At 57.0% G+C, this 24496-nt stretch overlaps 2 protein-coding genes across 2 annotated transcripts in view; both read right to left on the bottom strand.

Moving 5' to 3' along the window:
• Positions 1-1275: 1275 nt before the first annotated feature.
• Positions 1276-2547, bottom strand: LOC128852000 (serine/arginine-rich splicing factor 4-like). The gene is given in 1 exon segment (XM_054064946.1): positions 1276-2547. A coding segment is annotated over 1 exon segment (1272 nt).
• A 1959-nt stretch (positions 2548-4506) lies between these two features.
• The window catches only part of ZNF638 (zinc finger protein 638), a 61064-nt gene continuing 41074 nt past the window's right edge, over positions 4507-24496 (bottom strand). Inside the window, 7 exon segments of the mRNA XM_054065967.1 lie at positions 4507-4875; positions 6840-6958; positions 8699-8791; positions 12639-13626; positions 15429-15491; positions 16060-17500; positions 23549-23598. Of these exon segments, the coding sequence (XP_053921942.1) occupies positions 4816-4875; positions 6840-6958; positions 8699-8791; positions 12639-13626; positions 15429-15491; positions 16060-17500; positions 23549-23598 (2814 nt within the window). The 3' untranslated portion in view covers positions 4507-4815.

The raw sequence follows: 24496 nt of genomic DNA, 5'->3' as shown, positions 1-24496 counted from the left end.
GATTTGGGGGTACAGGGGTTGGGGGGTACAGGGGGTGGATTTGGGGGGTACAGGGGATTGGGGGGCTCCAGGGGGTGGATTTGGGGTGGGCAGAGGATGGGGGGGGTCCAGGGGGTGGAATTGGGGGGGGTTTAAGGGGGAGATTGGGGGGTACAGGGGATTGGGGGGCTCCAAGGGGTGGATTTTGGGGGGAGGGCAGAGGATGGGGGGACAGGGGGGGATTGGGGGGGTTTAAAGGGGAGATTTAGGGGGTACTGGGGATTGGGGGTCTCCAGGGGTGGATTTCGGGGGGGTCTAAGGGGTGGATTTGGGGGGGGTACAGGGGATTGGGGGGCTCCAGGGGGTGGATTTAGGGGGGAGGGCAGAGGATGGGGGGGACAGGAGGTGGATTTGGGGGGGTTAAGGGGTGGATTTGGGGGGTACAGGGGATTGGGGGGCTCCAAGGAGCGGAGTTGGGGGGTCTCGGGGGTGGATTGGGGGGGTCCAAGGGGCGGATTTGGGGGGGGGAGCAGAGAATAGAGGAGTCCAGGGGGTGGATTATGGGGGGCCGGGGGCTGGATTTGGGGGTCCAGGGGATGGATTTGGGGGGGTCGAAGGGGTAGATTGGGGGAGGAAGAGGATGGGGGGGTCCAGGGGGTGGATTTGGGGGGGAAAGGGATGGATTTGGGGGTCCAGGGGATGGATTTGGGGGGGACAGGGATGGATTTGGGGGGTCCAGGGGATGGATTTGGGGGGGACAGGGATGGATTTGGGGGGTCCAGGGGATGGATTTGGGGGGGACAGGGATGGATTTGGGGGGTCCAGGGATGGAGGGGGGGGTTCCAGAGGATGGATTTGGGGGGGAGGCTGTCAGGGGGTGGATTTGGGGTTCAGGGGATGGATTTTGACCGGAAGTAACGGACTGGGGGGGGGGGGACACCCCAGGAGCCATCTGGGGTCTGACCGGGAGGGGCCCACTTCGATCCCGAGGCCGTTCCCAGTGGGATCCCCACATTCCTCCCGTGCCTCAGTTTCCCTTCAGGGCCGCTGGGGGAACGGCTCCGCTTATTCCCGGATGGTTAATTTTACCGCGGGTTTCCGGCACTCAGATTCAAATCTGGATGTGGATCGGGATTGGGATCAGGATCCGGATCCGGATCTGGATCTGGATTGGGATCGGGATCTGGATCTGGATCTGGATCTGGATCTGGATTGGGATCGGGATCTGGATCGGGATCTGGATCTGGATTGGGATCTGGATTGGGATCGGGATCGGGATCTGGATCTGGATCTGGATCAGGATCTGGATCGGGATCGGGATCTGGATCGGGATCTGGATCGGGATCTGGATCGGGATCGGGATCTGGATCTGGATCTGGATCTGGATCGGGATCGGGATCTGGATCTGGATTGGGATCTGGATCTGGATCTGGATCTGGATCGGGATCTGGATCGGGATCTGGATCTGAATCTGGATCGGGATCGGGATCTGGATCGGGATCTGGATCGGGATCTGGATTGGGATCGGGATCTGGATCGGGATTGGGATCGGGATCTGGATTGGGATCTGGATCTGGATCTGGATTGGGATTGGGATCTGGATCGGGATCGGGATCTGGATCTGGATCTGGATCTGGATTGGGATCGGGATCTGGATCGGGATCTGGATCTGGATTGGGATCGGGATCTGGATCCGGATCCGGATCTGGATCTGGATCTGGATTGGGATCTGGATCTGGATCTGGATCGGGATCTGGATCGGGATCTGGATCTGGATCGGGATCTGAATCTGGATTGGGATCGGGATCTGGATCTGGATCTGGATCGGGATCGGGATCGGGATCTGGATCTGGATCGGGATCTGGATCGGGATCTGGATCTGGATTGGGATCTGGATTGGGATCGGGATCTGGATCTGGATCAGGATCGGGATCGGGATCGGGATCGGGATCTGGATCGGGATCGGGATCTGGATCTGGATCTGGATCTGGATTGGGATCGGGATCTGGATCGGGATCTGGATCCGGATTGGGATCGGGATCTGGATCCGGATCCGGATCTGGATCTGGATCTGGATTGGGATCTGGATCTGGATCTGGATCTGGATCTGGATCTGGATCGGGATCTGAATCTGGATTGGGATCGGGATCTGGATCTGGATTGGGATCGGGATCGGGATCTGGATTGGGATCGGGATCTGGATTGGGATCGGGATCTGGATCTGGATTGGGATCTGGATCTGGATCTGGATCTGGATCTGGATTGGGATCTGGATCTGGATCTGGATCGGGATCGGGATTGGGATCTGGATCTGGATTGGGATCTGGATCTGGATCGGGATCGGGATCGGGATCGGGATCTGGATCTGGATCTGGATCTGGATTGGGATTGGGATCCGGATCCGGATCGGGATCTGGATCTGGATCGGGATCTGGATCTGGATCGGGATCGGGATCCTCTCCACACATCCAAATGTGCTCCGGGGCAAATCCCAATCCTGGTTTCACCCTCTTTGGCGTTATCCCATCCCGTTTCCCATCGGGATCGGAGCAGGGAATGGGGATCCATCACCCACGGGATCGGAACAGGGAATGGGGATCCATCACCCACGGGATCGGAGCAGGGAATGGGGATCCATCATCACCCACAGGATCGGAGCAGGGAATGGGGATCCATCACCCACGGGATCGGAGCAGGGAATGGGGATCCATCACCCACGGGATCGGAACAGGGAATGGGGATCCATCACCCACGGGATCGGAACAGGGAATGGGGATCCATCACCCACGGGATCGGAGCAGGGAATGGGGATCCATCACCCACGGGATCGGAGCAGGGAATGGGGATCCATCACCCACGGGATCGGAACAGGGAATGGGGATCCATCACCCACGGGATCGGAGCAGGGAATGGGGATCTATCACCCACGGGATCGGAGCAGGGAATGGGGATCCATCACCCGTGGGATCGGAGCAGGGAATGGGGATCCATCATCACCCGCAGGATTGGAGCAGGGAATGGGGATCCATCATCACCCACAGGATCGGAGCAGGGAATGGGGATCCATCATCACCCACAGGATCGGAGCAGGGAATGGGGATCCATCATCACCCGTGGGATCGGAGCAGGGAATGGGGATCCATCATCACCCACAGGATCGGAGCAGGGAATGGGGATCCATCATCACCCGTGGGATCGGAGCAGGGAATGGGGATCCATCATCACCCACAGGATCGGAGCAGGGAATGGGGATCCATCATCACCCGCGGGATCGGAGCAGGGAATGGGGATCCATCATCACCCGCAGGATCGGAGCAGGGAATGGGGATCCATCATCACCAAAGGGATCGGAGCAGGGAATGGGGATCCATCACCCACAGGATCGGAGCAGGGAATGGGGATCCATCATCACCAAAGGGATCGGAACAGGGAATGGGGATCCATCACCCGTGGGATCGGAGCAGGGAATGGGGATCCATCATCACCCGCAGGATCGGAGCAGGGAATGGGGATCCATCATCACCCGTGGGATCGGAGCAGGGAATGGGGATCCATCATCACCCACAGGATCGGAGCAGGGAATGGGGATCCATCATCACCCGCAGGATCGGAGCAGGGAATGGGGAGAGAGCAGATTATGGAGTCCACCACAACACTGAGAATTCCAAAGGCTTTGACTGGAAGGAACTATGGAAAACCAATCCCAACCCGACCCAAACACGGCCACCGAGGAGAAGCCGTGAGGAGCAGTGACCTCTCCGGCAGCGTTGGAAGAGGCTCCGCCCTCCTCCCCGGCTTTGGATTTGTCTTCTCCAGGAGGAAAGGTCTACAGGAGAAGAACTTCACCTCTCAACAGCTCCGTAACGCGGCTCCAGGATCACAGAATCCTGGAAGGGTTTGGGTCGGAGGGACCTCAAAGCCCATCCAATCCCACCTCAGCCGTGGGCAGCGACACCTCCCTCTGGATGAGGGGCTCCAAACCTCATCCAACGTTGCCTGGAACCCCTCCAGGGATGGGATCTGGAGGTTCTGGTTGATGGCGAGTGAAAACCTTGGAACCATGGAAGGGTTTGGGTTGGAAGGGACCTCAAAACCCATCCAGTCCCACCTCAGCCATGGGCAGGGACACCTCCCTCTGGATCAGGGGCTCTAAACCTCATCCAACGTGGCCTGGAATCCCTCCAGGGATGGGATCTGGGGGTTCTGGTTGATGGTGAGGTAGAACTTTGGAACCATGGAAGGGTTTGGGTTGGAGGGACCTCAAAGCCCATCCAGTCCCACCTCAGCCGTGGGCAGGGACACCTCCCACTGGATCAGAGACCTCCAAGAACCATCCAACCTGGCCTGGAACCCCTCCAGCGATGGGATCTGGGGGTTCTGGTTGATGGCGAGTTAGAACTTTGGAACCATAGAAGGGTTTGGGTTGGAAGGACCTCAAAACCCATCCAGTCCCACCCCCTGCCACAGGCAGGGACACCTCCCACTGGCTCAGGGGCTCCAAACCCCATCCAACCTGGCCTGGAACCCCTCCCGGGATGGACCATCCACGACTCCGTTGGATCTCCACCAACCCCAGAGCAACCACAGCCCTTCGGTGAACTTTACAGGAAGAACCTTTAATTCTTCTCAACATCTTCCAAAGGACTCTCTTCCAAAGCCCAACGCTTGGACACTGAGCTCCAAACCACCACCCGGAGCTTCTCAAAGTCTCTTTCTCCTCCGCTCAATCCAACGCTTCTTTCCCGATCCGAATCACAAAGGGAACCGTAACGAAAGGCGCGGAAGTAAAGTGGACCCAAAAACCGAAGGCGCCGATGAGGTCCTTCCTCCTCCTCATCACCTCGAGCTCCGCTCCTCCTCGGCGTTGACCGCGTCCTTCTGCTCGGCCATGAACTTCTGGAGAGGCAAAGAGGATCCAGGGAGAAGACACGGCCGCGTTAGCCCTTATTCCGCAGCGGGGACAGAGGGGCTCGAAGGGACTGGTTTGTACTGGGAAGGGTGGTCTGAACCACCACCACCACCACCCAGTTCTGCTCCCAAATGGACACAGTGACCATATAGAGGGGCTCAAAGGAACTGGTTTGTACTGGGAATGGGTGGTCTGAAGCAACACCACCACCCAGTTCTGCTCCCAAATGGACACTGTGACCATGTAGAGGGGCTCAACTGAACTGGTTTGTACTGGGAATGGGTGATCTCTACCACCACCACCTCCCAGTTCTGCTCCCAAACGGACACGGTGACCACATAGAGGGGATCAAATGAACTGGTTTGTACTGGGAAGGATGATCTGAACCACCACCACCACCCAGTTCTGCTCCAACACGGACACGGTGACCATATATAGGACCTCAAATGAACTGGTTTGTACTGGGAATGGGTGATCTCTACCACCACCACCACCACCCAGTTCTGCTCCCAAATGGACACAGTGACCATATAGAGGGGATCAAAGGAACTGGTTTGTACTGGGAATGGGTGATCTCTACCACCACCACCTCCCAGTTCTGCTCCCAAACGGACACGGTGACCATATGGAGGGGCTCAAATGAACTGGTTTGTACTGGGAATGGGTGATCTCTACCACCACCACCACCCAGATCTGCTCCCAAATGGATATGGTCACCATATGGAGGGGCTCAAATGAACTGGTTTGTACTGGGAATGGGTGATCTGTAACAAACCCACCCAGTTCTGCTCCCAAATGGACACGGTGACCATGTAGAGGGGCTCAACTGAACTGGTTTGTACTGGGAATGGGTGATCTGTAACAAAACCACTCAGTTCTGCTCCTGGACGGGCACAGTCACCACATGGAGGGGCTCAAAGGAACTGGTTTGTACTGGGAATGGGTGATCTCTACCAAACCCACCCAGATCTGCTCCCAAACGGACACGGTCACCATATGGAGGGGCTCAAATGAACTGGTTTGTACTGGGAATGGGTGATCTGAACCACCACTACCACCCAGTTCTGCTCCCAAATGGACACGGTGACCATGTAGGGGAGCTCAACTGAACTGGTTTGTACTGGGAATGGGTGATGTCTACCAACACCACCCAGATCTGCTCCCAAACGGACATGGTCACCATATGGAGGGGATCAAAGGAACTGGTTTGTACTGGGAATGGCTGATCTGAACCACCACCACTCCGTTCTGCTCCCAAACGGACACGGTCACCATATGGAGGAGCTCAACGGAGGTCTCCGTCGGTTTGGAGCTTCAGAAGATCTGACAAACCTACAACGTTCCCTGGAGACATCATCACCACATCCTTCTTAAAGTCATGGGTTGGGTTGGGTTGGGTTGGGTTGAGGGACCTCGAAGCCCATCCAGTTCCAATCCATGGGGACACCTCCCACTGGCTGCAGCCCTCACATCATCTCCGTGACCTCCTCTGGACCCTTTCCCACAGCTCCACGTTGGAAGGAGATGAAAAAATCCCTTCTTAAAAGAGGAAGAGAAGAGCTCTCCCAACACCTTCCAACTCAACGGTGATTGAGCCGTCAATGAGTTTCCCACCAAAAGCCCTCCACGGAGCCAAACCCAACGGTGAGGTGGGACGAGGGGAACGGTTTGGAGCTTCACGACGAGAGACTGAGGTGAGACCTTGGGGAGAAATGTTCTCCTGGAAGGTGAGGAGGCCCTGGAATAGGTTGTCCACAGCAGTGGTGGCTGCCCCATCCCTGGAGAGGTTCCAGGCCAGGTTGGATGGAGCTTGGAGCTCCTGATCCAGTAGGAGGTGTCCCTTGGATGGACTTTGAGGTCCTTTTCAACCCAAATCATCCCACGATGCTCCTACCGGAGCACTCCGTTGAAGATGATGGAACTTCCAACCCCGGAGAAGCTTCTCCGTTACCTCCAAGTTCTGCTGATGAAGCGGTGTCTTGCAGTGGTTTTTCACCGACGTCTCATCGGTGTAGAAGAGCGAGCAGATCTGGCAGAAGAAGCCGGCCTTGGGAAGGAGGTAATCCAAGCCTGGAGAAGCAGGACACAAGGCCAACGTTAACCAAACACGCCTTGACGTCATCTCCTTAGCAAAGCCCAGCTCAGATGCCTTCAGCCAAGCTTTTGGTATCGCCGGATGGGACCTGGTCACGTTATCTCAAGGTTCAACCAAGCTTCTAAGTTGGTCACCTGTCCTACTCCCACCAAACAGAGGAGGACACCCATTGGTTTGAGATCTTTTGGGATCTGAAGGCCTCATGGACCACCCCATGTCTTTAGGCCTGGAAAGGACCTCACGTGGTCCTTCCAGGGGAAGAGCGGTGGAGGCTCCTTCCCTGGAGAGACACGGAGGTGATGGGAGGGCTGGAGAACATCCCGTAGGAGGCCGGGCTGAGAGGTGGGGATGTTCAGGAGAAGAGAAGGCTTTGAGGAGATCTCAGAGCAGCTTCCAGGAGGGAAAGGGGCTCCAGGAGAGCTGGGGAGGGGCTGTGGATCAGGGAGTGCAGGGATGAGGGGAACGGTTTGGAGCTGCAAGAGGGGAGATGGACATGAGATCTTGGGGAGAAATGTTCTCCTGGGAGGGTGGGGACACCCTGGAACAGAGCAGTGGTGGTGCTCCATCCCTGGAGGGGTTCCAGGCCAGGTTGGATGGAGCTCGGAGTAACCGGATCCATCGGGAGGTGTCTCTCCCCATGGAACTCGATGGGCTTTGAGGTCCCTTCCAACCCAACCCATTCCATGAATAAATGACGCTGTGTTTGTAAAGGTCAAAGCCCATCGGATCCTCCCGGAGCTCTGAAGGCCACAGCAAAGCCGTGTTGAGCGTCCATCAGTCGGAGCCAAAAAGCACAGCTCAGGGACCACCACTTGAAATCAAAGATGGTGGAACCAGAGGATGGAATCATGGAATGGTTTGGGTGGGAAGGGACCTCCAAGCCCAGCCAGTTCCACGGGGAGGGACACCACCCGCTGGATGAGGTTCTCCAAGGCCCATCCAACCTGGTCTTGAACCCCTCCAGGGATGGGATCTCGGGGTTCTGGTTGACATCAAGTTAGAACCATGAAACTACTGGGAAGGGACTTCAAAGTCCACCCAGTTCCAGCCCAGGGACACCTCCCACTGGATGAGGTTCTCCAAGAACCATCCAACCTGGTCTTGAACCCCTCCAGGGATGGGATCTCGGGGTTCTGGTTGACATCAAGTGAGAATCATGGAACTACAGATTGGTTTGATGGGAAGGGACTTCAAAGCCCATCGAGTTCCAGCCCAGGGACACCTCCCATGGGATCAGGGGCTCCAAGAACCATCCAACCTGGCCTGGAACCCCTCCAGGGATGGAGCAGCCACCACTGCTCTGGACAACCTGGGCCAGTGCCGATGAAGCCATGGAAGGCCATCCCTGGGCAGGGACGCTGCCTTCCAGAAGAAAGGTATGGAACACCAAGGTTGCTCCCTACCCAACGGGCAGAAGGTGGGCAGAAGGTGGGCAGAAGGTGGGCAGAAGGTGGGCACCAGACTCCGCTCAGAGGACAAACTGAAGCCTGAGAAGTTCCACCTGAACACCAGGAGAAACTTCTACCCCCGTGCAAGCGACGGAGCAGCAGAGGCAGTTGCCCAGGGAGGTACGGAGTGTCCTCCTCAGGAGAAACCCAAAGCCACCCGGACCCATCCTGCGCCACTGGAGGTGGGTGGGACCGGATGAGCTCCAAGAGGGCCTTTCCCACCCCTCAATGATGGAATTCTGGGATTTGGGGTGGGGTTTTTTTTACCTTTTTGGGTACTTGAGGGCTTCGGTGCATCTGAAGGAGCCGTTTTCTTCTGCCCGGACTCCGGTTCTTTCTCTCCCGACTCCGGTGGCTCTCCTGGAGGCAACAGAGGAACCGTTAAAGACACTCCGTGGCTCGTGGGACCACCACCGGCCTCGCTCTCGGCCACGCGATTCCCTTCCCTCTTCCCATGGGGCAATTTTAAGGGACACTCGACACCAACACTGAGAAGAAGACATCCAAATCCAGGCCTGGAGCTGCGCTGAAGGACACCAGAAGCGCTCCTGACCACACGGTTCGTGGTGGCAGCTTCAAATCAGCTTCAGCTTCGTGATGGCCAAGATCTCAGGTTCTCGATGTGAAAGCTACGGAGCTTTCTGGAATTAAACCAGGACCGATTGTGGCCTTCAGAGCCGTCCAAACCCAACCAGATCCACCAGGAAAGAGCACAATGAACATCTGGGGATGGTTCTGAAGATGAGAAGTTGGATCAAGAAGATCGTCCCATGGACTGCTGAGGTCACCCCGCAAACCCTGGGCTCAGGTCTGGGCTCCGAGAAAGCCCTGGAGGGGCTGGAGCGCATCCGGAGAAGGGAACGGAGCTGGGAAAGGTCTGGAGAACATGGGTTGTGGGAGCGGCTGAGGGATCTGGAAGGGTTTAGTCTGGAGAAGAGGACCGGAGACCTCATGGTCTCCACCCGCCTGAAAGGAGGTTGTAGCGAGGTGGGTGCTGGGTTCTTCTCTCAAGGATGGGATGAGAAGATACGGCCTCAAGTTGGGCCAAGAGAGGGTCACACCGGACATCGGGAAGGAGTCCTTCACGGAAAGGGTTCTCAGGCCCGGGCAGAGGGTGGTGGTGGTGTCCCCATCCCTGGAGGGCTTCCAAGAACGTGGGGCTGTAGCACCCTGGGGTATGGTTGACTCCTCACGGTGGGGTGGGGTTGACGGTTGGACCGGATGAGCTCAGAGGGCTTTTCCAACCTTAACGATTCCATGAGTCTACTCCAAGAAGAACAGGGTGGTGGGTTCTGGACGACCAAAGCCGTCCCTGTGGCCACTGAAGAGTCACAAAGTTCACTCCAAGGCGAGCACGAACCTTCTTCCCACTTTGCTGCCCGGCCTCGGGTTTGAAGCCTCGAGCAAAACGAGGTCCTGGGCTTTGACCTCTTCCTCCCGGTTTTCTTCTGCTGCTTCTCCAATGCAGGAGGAACTGGAACTCCCCTCCCTCCACCTCTCGTCCATGAGGTCCTCCTCAGAGAGGAACTGAAAGCCCCGATTTACCCCGCGGTAAATTCACGTGTGAGGATTCCCCACCACCACCCGGATGGTTGGACTTGGTGAACAAGTCCAGAGGAAGCCACGGAGATGATCCCAGGGCTGGAGAACCTCCCTTAGGAGACCAGGCTGAGAGAGTTGGGGTCATCCAGGAGAAGAGAAGGCTCCATGGAGACCTCAGAGCAGCTTCCAGGAGGGAAAGGGGCTCCAGGAAAGCTGAGGAGGGGCTCCTGGTCAGGGAGTGGATGAAGGGAAGGGTTTGGAGCTGCAAGAGGGGAGATGGAGATGAGATCCTGGGGAGAAATGTTCTCCTGGGAGGGTGGGGAGGCCCTGGAATGGGTCACCCAGAGCGGTGGTGGCTGCCCCATCCCTGGAGGAGCTCCAGGCCAGGTTGGATGGGGTTTAGATCCAGTGGGAGGTGTCCGTGCCCGTGGAATCAGATGGATTTTGAGGTCCCAACCCATTTCCCGATTCTATGACCTCAGAGGTCTCTTCCAACCTTGGTCATTCCATGAGTCTATGATGGGAAACCAACTTGAGCGCTTGGGTACCTGCAGAGGTCTCTGTGCCGGGTGGGACATCCACAATCGGCTGTTGATGATGGAGAACCTTTACGTTCCACCACGATTAAACCCAGACGGACATTTCATTCTAAGAGGAGCGCCCGGAGCCGACCAAGTCCTTCCCAACGAGGACAGAAACTACGGCTTCAAACGCTCGTTAAAGCCATCGGTTCCTCCTGCAGCTCCTCCTCCACGATGTCCTCCCGGCTTCGCGTGGGAGGAGAAGTTTTTCCAACCCACCGAAAGGCGCCATGAGAACCGGAGGGCAGAGACCCCGCGTCACGCGGAGCCGTCGCCCACGGTGGGGTCAGGAGGAGTCCTCGTGGGTCGTTTGTGGCTCTCTTAACCCTTCGCTAATTCCACTCTGCGGATGTTCTTCTCCGTTTGCTGCTCGAGGTCCAACTGCGACACCGGCACAGCTTTGCACCTCTGGGACCTTTCACTTCACTCAACTGCTTCGGTCGGGTTTGGTTCAGTAAATAATGACCCAAAGAACCGCAGAATAATCCCAGTTGGAAGGGACCTCAAAGCCCATCAGTTCCACCCCCTGAGATGGGCAGGGACACCTCCCATGGGATGAGGGGCTCCAAGAACCATCCAACGTGGCCTGGAACCTCTCCAGCGATGGGATCTGAGGGTTTTGCTTGATGGTGAGTTAGAACTTTGGAACCATGGAAGGGTTTGGGTTGGAGGGACCTCAAAGCCCGTCCAGTTCCACCCCCTGAGATGGGCAGGGACACCTCCCACCGGATCAGGGGCTCCAGGAAGCCCCATCCAACCTGGCCTGGAACCCCTCCAGGGATGGGGCAGCCACCACTGCTCTGGGCAACCTGGGCCAGGGCCTCCCCACCCTCCCAGGAGAACATTTCTCCCCAGGATCTCATCTCAATCTCCCCTCCTGCAGCTCCAAACCGTTCCCCTCGTCCTCTCCTGATCCAGAGCCCCTCTCCAGCTCTCCTGGAGACCCTTTCCCTCCTGGAAGCTGCTCTGAGGTCTTCCTGGAGTCTCCTCCAGGCTCAACAACCCCAACTCTCTCAGCCTGGCCTCCAACGGGAGGTTCTCCAGCCTTGGGATCATCTCCACGGCCTCTGAACTCACTCCATCGTCTTTCTTACGTTGAGGACTCCAGAGGTGGACCCAGGGCTCCAGGTGGGTCTCCCAGAGAGGAGCAGAGGAGGACAATCCCCTCCTTGGCCGTCTCGGTCGGCCACGCTGCTCCGGATGCACGCCAGGTTGGAATAATCCGTATGGATCAGGTTGTCCTCCAGGCTTTGAACACCTCGACCCGGTGCTCCCACGCGATGGGCTCTGAGGTCCCTTCCAACCCAACCTCTTCCATGGTTCTAACCAGAACCTCCAGATCCCATCCCTGGAGGGGTTCCAGGCCAGGTTGGATGGTTCTTGGAGCCCCTGATCCCGTGGGAGGTGTCCCTGCCCATGGCAGGGGTGGGACTGGATGGGCTTGGAGGTCCCTTCCCACCCAAACCATTCCATGATTCGTTTCTCCCCGTTTAAGCCACCATCAACACCAAACGAGGACTTTAAAGCATCCTCCAACTTCATTTGCCATCAAGAAAGATGCGTTGGAAAGCGCAGAAATGAAACTATCCACCTTCAGGTCCTCATTCCCACCTTCAGGTCCTCAATCCCACCTTTAGGTCCCCATTCCCACCTTCAGGTCCCCCAATTCCCACCCTCAGGTCCTCATTCCCAACTTCAGATCCTCATTCCCACCTTCAGGTCTTCATTCCCACCTTCAGATCCCCATTCCCACCTTCAGATCCTCATTCCCACCTTCAGGTCCCCATTCCCACCTTCAGGTCCCCATTCCCACCTTCAGGTCCCCATTCCCTCCTTCAGGTCCCCATTCCCACCTCCAGATCCCCATTCCCACCTTCAGATCCCCCAATTCCCACCTTCAGATCCCCCAATTCCCACCTTCAGGTCTCCGTTCCCACCTCCGGCTCTTCCCACCCCCTCTTCCATGGACCGCAGCCAATGACGTGGAGGTTCCCACTCTTCTCCACGGTCCCCTTCGTTCCCATCTCTGACCACAACCACCTCATTTTCTACCCCCGCTCTGAAAACCACGAGAGGTTCATTACCTTTTGCCTTCGAGATGGCAACGATGTCTTCTCCTGGACTCATCTCTCCCAGGATCTCCATTTCCTCCGGTCCCGCAACAGCGACGATATCTTCTTCTTCCGCTCCTGCAACGGCAGTGACTTCTTCTTCTTCTTCTGGTCCTGCAACAGCAACGATATCTTCGTCGTCTTCCTCCTCGCTGACGTTCTTCCCCAGGGAAGCGGTTTCTTCTTCCTCGTCCTCCTCTCCAACTTCATCCACCGTCACGAAGTTCAGCTCCTCTTTCAGACGGTTGAAATCAGCCAGAAAGTCCTCTTCGTTGCCTTCATCCAAAGCCTCCAGAGGGTTATCTTCGTTGTCCTCTTGGAGCTCATCTACCGTCACCAGAGGTGACGTCAAGAACCTGGGGTCGTCGAGAACCTGGGAGGAAACCCCATCTCCAGACTCTTCCCCCACCGCTTTATTGTCCTCTTTGGCCGTCAGGACATCCTCCATCAAATCCGTCGGTTGGCTCAGAGGAAGCTCTTCCACTTCACCGATTTCATCCACGGTGACCAACGGTTGGGCTTTCAAATCCTGTTCCTCAAACAGCGACCGAGGGACCTCGTGGGGAAAACTCAGCTCCTCCTGCTCCGAGAGCTCATCCAAAGTCACGAGCGACTGCGGATCCTTCACCGCTTCCAACAGCTCTTCCTCTTCCATCACTTCATCCACCACAAGGAGACCTCGGGGGTCACCCAGAGCTTCTAAACCAGCGACCCCCATGTCCTCCTCCTCCCCGATCTCATCCAAGGTGACAAAGGAGAGGTCGCTCTCGGTGAGGCGTGGGACGGAGCTCTTCCCTTTCCTCCTCTTGGAAGACGGCTCAGAAGACGACGTGGCTTTGGCCCCATCTTTTCTCCTTCCCCGCGGTGGATTCTGCCGGGTTTTAACCGGAGGTTCGGTCTCCTCGATGACCTCATCCACGGTGACGAACTCATCCAGCTTGAAGGGAAACAGCTCTTCCTCCTTGGAAGCGGAGAGATGTGAAGAGAAGAGTCGAACCATCACCCAGGGGGGCAAACACCGCCCAAACCCATGAAGAACATCTCCACCCCAGAGATCATTAAACCATGAACCACTTTGGGTTGGGAGAGACCATGGAGATCATCAACCCATGAACCACTTTGGGTTGGGAGAGACCTCAGAGATCATAAACCCATGAACCACTTTGGGTTGGAAGAGACCTCGGAGATCATCAACCCATGAACCACTTTGGGTTGGAGGAGACCTCAGAGGTCATAAACCCATGAACCACTTTGGGTTGGGAGAGACCATGGAGATCATTAAACCATGAACCACTTTGGGACCTCAGAGATCATAAACCCATGAACCACTTTGGGTTGGAAGAGACCATGGAGGTCATAAACCCATGAACCACTTTGGGTTGGGAGAGACCTCAGAGATCATAAACCCATGAACCACTTTGGGTTGGAGGAGACCTCAGAGATCATAAACCCATGAACCACTTTGGGTTGGAGGAGACCTCAGAGATCATAAACCCATGAACCACTTTGGGTTGGGAGAGACCTCAGAGGTCATAAACCCATGAACCACTTTGGGTTGGGAGAGACCTCCGAGATCATAAACCCATGAACCACTTTGGGTTGGGAGAGACCTCAGAGGTCATAAACCCATGAACCACTTTGGGTTGGGAGAGACCTCCGAGATCATAAACCCATGAACCACTTTGGGTTGGAAGAGACCTCAGAGATCATAAACCCATGAACCACTTTGGGTTGGGAGAGACCTCAGAGGTCATAAACCCATGAACCACTTTGGGTTGGAAGAGACCATGGAGATCATAAACCCATGAACCACTTTGGGTTGGGGGAGACCTCAGAGATCATAAACCCATGAACCACTTTGGGTTGGAGGAGACCTCAGAGATCATAAACCCATGAACCACTTTGGGTTGGAAGAGACCTCAGAGATCATAAACCCATGAACCACTTTGGGACCTCAGAGGTCATAAACCCATGAACCACTTTGGGTTGGAAGGGACCATGGAGATCATAAACCCATGAACCACTTTGGGTTGGAAGAGACCATGGAGATCATAAACCCATGAACCACTTTGGGTTGGAGGAGACCTCAGAGATCATAAACCCATGAACCACTTTGGGTTGGAAGAGACCTCCGAGATCATAAACCCATGAACCACTTTGGGTTGGAAGAGACCATGGAGATCATAAACCCATGAACCACTTTGGGTTGGAGGAGACCATGGAGATCATAAACCCATGAACCACTTTGGGTTGGAGGAGACCTCAGAGATCATAAACCCATGAACCACTTTGGGTTGGGAGAGACCTCCGAGATCATAAACCCATGAACCACTTTGGGTTGGAAGAGACCATGGAGATCATAAACCCATGAACCACTTTGGGTTGGAAGAGATCATAGAGATCATAAACCCATGAACCACTTTGGGTTGGAGGAGACCATAGAGATCATAAACCCATGAACCACTTTGGGTTGGAGGAGACCTCAGAGGTCATAAACCCATGAACCACTTTGGGTTGGAAGAGACCTCAGAGATCATAAACCCATGAACCACTTTGGGTTGGGAGAGACCTCAGAGATCATAAACCCATGAACCACTTTGGGTTGGGAGAGACCTCAGAGGTCATAAACCCATGAACCACTTTGGGTTGGAAGAGACCATGGAGACCTCAACCCTCTTGACGTGTGCTGGAACCCACCAGGCTTTGAGGTCCATTCCCACCCAACCCATTCCACCATTCTACGACCCAAGACGACCTCCTCACCTCTTTGTGCTTTGCGCCGGCGCCGCCTTTGGAAGCCGCCGCCGCCTTGGTGGCCACGGGAACCTGTGAGATCGAGACAGAAAGTTCTCGATGAGGTTAAGGCCCAAGAGAAGAAAGGAAAAGTCAACATCAGCTTTTCTCCTCTCCCTCAACGAACTCCTTTTTAGGGTTGTCCAACTCGCTGCTTCTCATCCCGCGCTCGGCCGGGACCGACCGAGGCCACCCGGCAGCGCAGCCACAACCTCGCTGAGAAGATTCCTTTCAGCAACCACCGTCCGCGCAGGACCCGACAAAGGCCACCGTCGGCCGACAAAAAGCACCGAAGCTCTGGAATTCGCCATTCAACAAAGACACTTCCAAACCACCATTCCCATCATTTGCTCCAGGTGGGAATTGGGTTTTTTTCCAACCCCTTGGGGGACTTTTGGCGTCGCTCACGGCGCCGCCGCAAAGCAAGCGGTGGCCCTCCAGCTCCGCTCCTCCAACATCTCTGGTGGCCCAAAGCAGTCGGGTGGGGTTTGGTGGCAAAAAGGGGGAAAGGACCATGGAGTCGCGGTCCCTCAAAACTCAACCGTTCTGGGAGAAGCACGGAGTTAAGGTTACGGAGCGGTCCCGCTCCTGCCCTCCTCACCTTAGTGCCGCCGTTGTCCCTCTTCGCGGTGGTGGATCTACTCTGTCCCTCTTGGGATAGTTTGGAACTAGCCCTAGGCGGCGCTCGCCAGGCCTTCTCCTGCTGGGATGAGCTCCTCCCACCGCCTCCTCCCTTGCCATCCACACCACAACTTCTGCTCGCTCGCCTTTTGACGCCGTCTCCCGCGCTCCACCAGACGCTCCCACCTCGGAGATGACCTTCTCCTCCTTCTTCTTCTCCTTCTCCTTCTTCTTCTTCTTTCAGCGCTGTCCTCTTCACCGCCGCGTGGCCTCGCGGCCCAGGCTTGGCCGGAGCCTTCTGCTCCGCTCCCGGCTCTTTCCTCTGCGATGGAGACCTCGACTTGGAGATATCGGGAAGACACAGCACCGCCTTCCAGATGGTTTTGTCCACAGAGGGACATTCCTTGAGCGAGAGGGAGGAGCTCAACGGGACCGCTTTGAAGGTCTCCTCCTTTCCGGGTTGTCCCACTCCTCCATTCCGATGGACTTCAATTCCTTCCTTATTCTCCTTTACGGCGCTCCCAACGTTCTCCAGAGCAGCCCCGACCTCCATCGTGGACTTTCCAAGCTTCGTCTCCGTCTCAACCCCACTCTTGACCAAAAGCTTCTCGGGCTTCTCCTCTGCTCTTCCACCTCGGAGCTGAGGCTCTTCAGGTTCCACCTCCGTCTCTGCTCCAGTCGTGTCCAGTTTCTTCTCGGCGGCCACCTCGCTTTCAAGCGTGGGTTTCTCCTCCATCGTCTGAGCTACACCTCGCGGCACCTCCTGGTTGGTTTTCACACCAGAAACCAGAGGTTCTTCAGAAGAATCCAACTTCTTGCTTGGTTGAGGGACAGGAGGTGACGCCGTCTCCACGGAAGCCGCAGGAGAAGCCGGGGGAACCACTTCAGGGATGGTTCCGGTTGATTCCCACCCTTCCAGCTTCACAACCCCATCCGGCGGCGCATCTTCAGCCTCGCCCACAGCAGCCGATCCTTCTGGTGGTCTAACAGACGGAGAAGACACCTCTTCATCTTCCTCCATAGCTTCCTGCTCCGACGCCGACGGAAAAACGGATCCAAACCACTTTGCTTCGACGTTCCCTCCAACCACCTCTTCCTCCTCCGCGCCGGAAAGCGGTGGTGGGATCTCTTCTGACTTCGCTTCAGACCATTCCGTATCAACGGCTTTGATGGACACCACCGTAGCTTCAACTCCAGCGTTCAATGGCTCCACAGAGGTTTCTGGTGGTCCCGGAGCGGATTCCCTCCTCACTGCTCCATCCAGACGGGACTCGGAGGGCTCTGTGGGCGCCGTTGGAAGCTCCTCCGGGATCTTAGGGATGGGAGGGGGTCTTTCCTTTGGCCCCTGGGGCTCTGCCGGAGGATCGGCAGCCGCTCTTTGCGCCGCTCCTGATCCCTCCGGAGCTCCCGGCAAATCAGAGCTAAAGGCATTCAGAGAAAACACAAGAAATCAAACGAGGTCGAGAATGGACCACTTCCCACCAACCTGGAGACGCCAACGAGCTGAGGACCTCCTGAGGCCCTTCAGCATTCGGAAAACCTCGGCCGGAAACCGCGGCGGAGGCGAAAGGTTCCGATTGGGTTTGACGCTCCCAAACGAATCCACCTCGGGCACCGCTGGAGGTACTCGGAGGTGGTCCTCGAGGAGCACCGTCGAAGCCATAAGGGTGTGAAGGACCTAAATCAAAGCCCACGGATGGGTCGGGACAAGCGTTGGGTGACCTGGAAGGTCTCACCTCGACCAGCGGAACCGCGTGGAATGAGCAGAGGGGGGAGAGAACCGCACGGGAGGTTCTCCTTCTCTCTTAGCAGGAGAACCGGGTGGTGCCACCTCGATTGGAGAGGAGAAAAAGAGGCAGAACCTGGGCCAGAACCACTCTGGTGGACCAACGAGCGTTGAGCGCCGTGGGAAAGGACTGAGCGGGAGAGCTCCACCTCAACGGGGAATCGCTTGGTTGGAAAAGGTCTTTGAGATGAAGTCCAACCATCGCTGAGCGCTGAGGAACCAGAGCCCTCAGCACCTCATCTGCCCGGCTTCCAAAGCCCTCCAAGATGGGGACTCCACCACCTCCTGGGCAGCCTCTGCCAGGGCCTCAGAACCCTTTTAGGAGATGAAACTTCTCCTGGTGTCCAAGGAACCTGCCCTGGGGCAGCTGGAGGCCACTCCCTTTGTCCTCTCACTGTCCCTCGGGAGAAGAACCCAACCCCACCTCAGCACAACCTCCGCTCGGGCAGTTGTGGACAGCGCTGAGGTCTCCCCTCAGCCTCCTCTCCTCCAGGTTCACCACCCCCAGGTTCCTCAGCTGCTCCTCAGACCCTCTGTTCTCCAGGCTCTGCACCAGCTCCGTGCCCTTCTCCGGATGCTCTCCAGCCCCTCCAGGTCCTTCTTGGAGTGAGGGACCCAAAACTGACCTCAGGATTTGAGGTGTGGCCTCACCAGCGTTGAGCCGAGGGGGACACTTCCCTCCTGCTCCTGGTGGCCACGCTCTTTCTCATCCAAGCCAAGATGCCGGTGGCCTTCTTGGCCACCTGGGCCACCGCTGGCTCACGTTCTGCTGCTGTCAACCAACACCCTCAGGACCTTCACCCACCCCGAGGACTCTTCCAGCAGCTCCACGTCTGGACTTTGCTCTCATTGTGGGTCAGGGTTGGGGTGGGGATGGATTTAGGGGTCACTTTGGTTTCCATGACATGCCCGGAGGTTCCGGTTTCACCCCCAGTCGCGGTGTCACCTCCGGAGAACCACAGAGGACACCGCTTTTCAAGGAGCTCGAGGTACGCCGCGAGCGTTCTTCTCCTCGGATGGAAAGACTCCTCCATAAATGCCCTCAGGAGACTGAAATCAGAGGCGTCTGCGCCCCCAGAAGGAACATCTCAACACCTCCAGGTGGGAAGGAGACATCATCGCGGCGTTGAGGTGTCCAAACAAAGGCAGAAGCAGCAAACAGACAGAATTAATGGTGGTTACGGGCGATGGAGCTCACGTTGAGGTTCTACAGAGGTTCTCAGGGTTGGGAGAACCTCAGGACTGTAAGAACCTCAGGGCTGTGAGAACCTCAGGGTTGGGAGAACCTCAGGTTCTGAGAGAACCCCAGGGCTGTGAGAACCTCAGGGCTGTGAGAACCTCAGGTCCTGTGAGAACCTCAGGGCTGTGAGAACCTCAGGGCTGTGAGAACCTCAGGGCTGTGAGAACCTCAGGACTGTGAGAACCTCAGGGCTGTGAGAACCTCAGGGCTGTGAGAACCTCAGGACTGTAAGAACCTCAGGGCTGTGAGAACCTCAGGGCTGTGAGAACCTCAGGACTGTAAGAACCTCAGGGCTGTGAGAACCTCAGGGCTGTGAGAACCTCAGGTCCTGTGAGAACCTCAGGGCTGTGAGAACCTCAGGGCTGTGAGAACCTCAGGGCTGAGAGAACCTCAGGGCTGTGAGAACCTCAGGGCTGAGAGAACCTCAGGGTTGGGAGAACCTCAGGGTTGGGAGAACCTCAGGGCTGGGAGAACCTCAGGGTTGGGAGAACCTCAGGGCTGTGAGAACCTCAGGACTGTAAGAACCTCAGGGCTGAGAGAACCTCAGGGCTGTGAGAACCTCAGGACTGTGAGAACCTCAGGGCTGTGAGAACCTCAGGGCTGTGAGAACCTCAGGACTGTAAGAACCTCAGGGCTGTGAGAACCTCAGGGCTGTGAGAACCTCAGGACTGTAAGAACCTCAGGGCTGTGAGAACCTCAGGGCTGTGAGAACCTCAGGTCCTGTGAGAACCTCAGGGCTGTGAGAACCTCAGGGCTGTGAGAACCTCAGGGCTGAGAGAACCTCAGGGCTGTGAGAACCTCAGGGCTGAGAGAACCTCAGGGTTGGGAGAACCTCAGGGTTGGGAGAACCTCAGGGCTGTGAGAACCTCAGGGCTGTGAGAACCTCAGGGCTGTGAGAACCTCAGAGCAGCGTGGCCACCACGGAGGGACGGATTCTGCCCCTCTGCTCCGCTCTGGGAGACCCACCTGGAGCCCTGGGTCCAACTCTGGAGTCCTCAGCACAGGGAGGACATGGAGTGGTGGAGCAACTCCAGAGGAGACCATGGAGATGATCTGAGGGATGGAGAACCTCCATAGGAGGTGGGATGAGAGTTGGGGTTGTTCAGGAGAAGAGAAGGCTCCATGGAGACCTCAGAGCAGCTCCCAGGAGGGAAAGGGGCTCCAGGAGAGCTGGGGAGGGGCTTTCTCCAAGACCTGCAGGGATGGGATGAAGGACAATGGCTTTAAACCGGAAGAGAGAAGATTGAGGTTGGACATCAGGAAGAACTTCTTCACGCTGAGGGTGTGGAGGCTCTGGAACAGTTGTCCAAAGCGGTGGTGGCTGCGCCATCCCTGGAGGGCTTCCAGGCCACGTTGGATGGGGTTTGGAGCCCCTGATCCCGTGGGAGATGATCCCAGCGGTGGCACCGGATGGGCTTTGAGGTCCCTTCTGCCCCAAACCCTTCCACGGTTGGGTGAAAGCCGAGGTTTCCTGGAGCTGCCGTCAACTCCAAGTCCTTCGTTGGGCGCCGTGGGGCGCGTGAGGTCCAGGAGGTCCCGCGGTGGGGGCTGAGCTGCTGCTGACCACGAGGATTTCTCTCTCCTGGGTCCTCGGAGAGCCACACGTTGTGTGGCTCCACCACAACCCAACGTCCAGAAGAGCAGCTCCGGAGGTGGCCATGGACGCACGAAGAAGCTCAATTAAACACCCGTGGTGGTCTCCAAACCACGTCGAGAGGTTCCAACCAGGACGCGAAGCCATGGATGGAGTGGAGATAAAGAAGAGGGTTCATCAAGGACCAAAGTGATGGAAGTATCTCAAGAGCTTAGGGAAGAACCAAGAAGGAGAGCTGCAAGAGAGCTTTCTGGTGGAGAACTCAACTTGGAGGACAATCCAAGTTGCTTCCCAGCAGGAGGTCCCCACGGCAGCGGCCGTCGGTGGCCGAGACGGTGAAGGAAAAGCTCGGAGAGGTCATTTGTGGAAGCGCCACCACTGAGGTTGCGTCACAGCGGAGACACACGAGGTCCTCCCTTCACCCCAAGCTTCGAAGGAGGAGTGGGATGGTCCTTCCGTCTTCACGCGGACAAGGAACGTCCCATCGGCTTTGGGTGAAAGAAGGAAACCCCACCCAAACGGATCGGTGTCCTCGGGAAGGGTGGAGGCAGTCAGGGTGGGACGGACGGTATCTGCTCGGGTTGGGCCACCACGGAGCTTCCAGAGGTCCTCCAAAGGTTCTTCGAGATCACCTCCTCGTTCCAAGGAAACAAAGGAGCGGCTCTTTCTGCTCCTCAAACGTCGCTGCTCCTTCCTGCCCAGAAAACCCGGAGTGATGGGAACGGTGATGGAGGAGAAGACCAACGGAGCCACAACGTCTCCTCAGAAACCCTTCTCCGTGTCCTGGGCTGCATCCAGAGGGGGACTCTGCCCCTCTGCTCCGCTCGGAGAGACCCACCTGGAGCTCTGGGTCCAACTCTGGAGTCCTCAGGGAGGACACGGAGATGGTGGAACGGGTCCAGAGAAGGTCATGGAGATGATGGGAGGGATGGAGAACCTCCATAGGAGGTGGGATGAGAGGTGGGGTTGTTCAGGAGAAGAGAAGGCTCCATGGAGACCTCAGAGCAGCTTCCAGGAGGGAAAGGGGCTCCAGGAAAGCCGGAGAGGGACTTTCTCCAAGACCTGCAGGGATGGGATGAGGGACAATGGCTTTAAACCGGAAGAGAGAAGATTGAGATTGGACATCAGGAAGAACTTCTTCACGCTGAGGGTGTGGAGGCCCTGGAGCAGTTGTCCAAAGCAGTGGTGGCTTCGCCATCCCTGGAGGGCTTCCAGGCCACGTTGGATGGGGTTTGGAGCCCCCGATCCCATGGGAGATGATCCCAGCGGTGGCACCGGATGGGCTTTGAGGTCCTTTCCCACCCAACCCAATCGATGAAACACAGGAGAAGGTCTTCCCAACGCTGAAGGTATTTTCTGCTGCTGATGGGACACAGAGAACTCAAGAGAGGAACTCGGGGAGGTCACCAGGAGAAGACACTTGAGACGAGGAGGATGTGTTTGCAGGGGGGGATGTTGGCTTTCCCATCCCTGTTCCCACCACAGTAGGACACCGGGCAGGAGATCCAACGGAAAACCAACCAGGTTTGATCAACCTCCACTCCTAAAGCTCTCCAGGCTGGAAACCAAAAGGTTCTCCACCTGTGGGTCAGGGATAGGTTGGACACAACCACTTCCAGACCTGGGTGGGACCTGGAAGAGGTCAATGGGACAATGGGAAGAGGTCCAGGTCCCACCCCTGGGACCTGGCTGGAAACCAAGAGGTTCTCCAGGCTGGAAACCAAGAGGTTCTCCAGGCTGGAAACCAAAAGGTTCTCCAGGCTGGAAACCAAAAGGTTCTCCAGGCTGGAAACCAAAAGGTTCTCCAGGCTGGAAACCAAAAGGTTCTCCAGGCTGGAAACCAAGAGGTTCTCCAGGCTGGAAACCAAGAGGTTCTCCAGGTTGGAAACCAAAAGGTTCTCCAGTCTGGAAACCAAAAGGTTCTCCAGGCTGGAAACCAAGAGGTTCTCCAGGCTGGAAACCAAAAGGTTCTCCAGGCTGGAAACCAAAAGGTTCTCCACCTGCGAGTCAGGGATAGGTTGGACACAACCACTTCCAGACCTGGGTGGGACCTGGAAGAGGTTCCCCAGACCCAGGAACACCTCCTTTGGCTCTTGGAAGGAGCCGCATTGGGAAATACAGCGACACTCCACGATAAATCCAACGCCATCGCTCCGAGTTGAGGTTTGGGACCACCACCGCGCGGTTCGGAGTGGGTTTTCACCATAAAACCGAGCGAAAACCCCGGATTGGAGTCACCGAGAACCCTTCTAACGCTCTTCCCACAGAATCGCGGCTCCAAAGCCACCCGGAATTCCATAACCAATGTCCGTCCAGCGGTTTGAAATGGACCATCCCAAAGCGTCGCCCCCTTTTCCAGGTCCTTCACCTCCATCCGGACGGCGTTCCGGCAGCACGAAGCGAAGGTTCATGCGTTAAACGAGGACGGAGCGGCGGATTCGGAGCGTTGGACAACGGAAAGGACAGAGCGGAGAGAGAGGGAAGCGCGAGAGGACGATGGGGAAGCGCTTAAAGACAACACAACGTTGGCTTACCCGGAGGTGGACCTCCAAAACCCCCTTTTCCAGGAGCTGCGGGAAAATCCTGGAGAGGGGCGGTTGAAGAGAAAGACCTCCACGAACGGCTGCGATTTGGAGGGATTGGGACGCGGTTTTGAGGTCTCCTGAGCTTCAAACGCTGCTGAAGAGCAGCATCTGGAGATGGCGTCCCACCACCACCACGCTCAGAGGAACCCCCAGGAGGACACGGCTGATGGAGCTCCTGAGGTGGCTCAGCAGCCGGCGGAGCATCGGACACGCGTTCCCGGAATGATACGGATACAAAACCCCTTCCAGAGGCTGAGGACGTACCTTCCACCAGGAGGTTCCTCCTTCTTCACTTCCTTCTTCCCAACTTCAGGCTGGAATGGAACAACAAAACCCGCAATGGGTGGAGTGTCCATGGTTTGGAGAAGCGTCACCACCGCCCCAACGAGAGTGGGTGGAGCCACACAGCACCCGCAAGCCGAGCACCACCGGCGTTGGGTGGGAAGGGACCTCCAAACCCATCCAGATCCACCTCCAGCCATGGGCAGGGGGACCTCCGGCGGGATGAGGGGCTCCAAGCGCCATCCAACCTGGCCTGGAAGCCCTCCAGGGATGGGATCTGCGCGTCCTGCTCGAAGGCAGCTGAGAACCATGGAAGGGGTTGGGGTGGAAGGGACCTCAAAGCCCATCCAGTTCCACCCCCTGCCTAAAGCTGAACCTCAGGTTCTCCATCCATGGATCCATCCAGCCTGGCCAGAACCCTCTGGAGATCCTCCATCCATGGATCCAGCCTGGCCAGATCCCTCTGGAGATCCTCCTGCCCTCCATCCATGGATCCAGCCTGGCCAGATCCCTCTGCAGATCCTCCCTGCCCTCCATCCATGGATCCAGCCTGGCCAGATCCCTCTGGAGATCCTCCCTGTCCTCCATCCATGGATCCAGCCTGGCCAGATCCCTCTGGAGATCCTCCTGCCCTCCAGCCATGGATCCAGCCTGGCCAGATCCCTCTGGAGATCCTCCTGTCCTCCAGCCATGGATCCAGCCTGGCCAGATCCCTCTGCAGATCCTCCCTGCCCTCCAGCCATGGATCCAGCCTGGCCAGATCCCTCTGCAGATCCTCCATCCATGGATCCAGCCTGGCCAGATCCCTCTGGAGACCCTCCATCCATGGATCCAGCCTGGCCAGATCCCTCTGGAGATCCTCCTGCCCTCCATCCATGGATCCAGCCTGGCCAGATCCCTCTGGAGATCCTCCAGCCATGGATCCAGCCT

Source organism: Cuculus canorus, chromosome 4, assembly GCF_017976375.1.
Source record: "Cuculus canorus isolate bCucCan1 chromosome 4, bCucCan1.pri, whole genome shotgun sequence".
NCBI classification, from domain to species: domain Eukaryota; kingdom Metazoa; phylum Chordata; class Aves; order Cuculiformes; family Cuculidae; genus Cuculus; species Cuculus canorus.
This window is presented reverse-complemented; position numbering and strand designations above follow the sequence as displayed.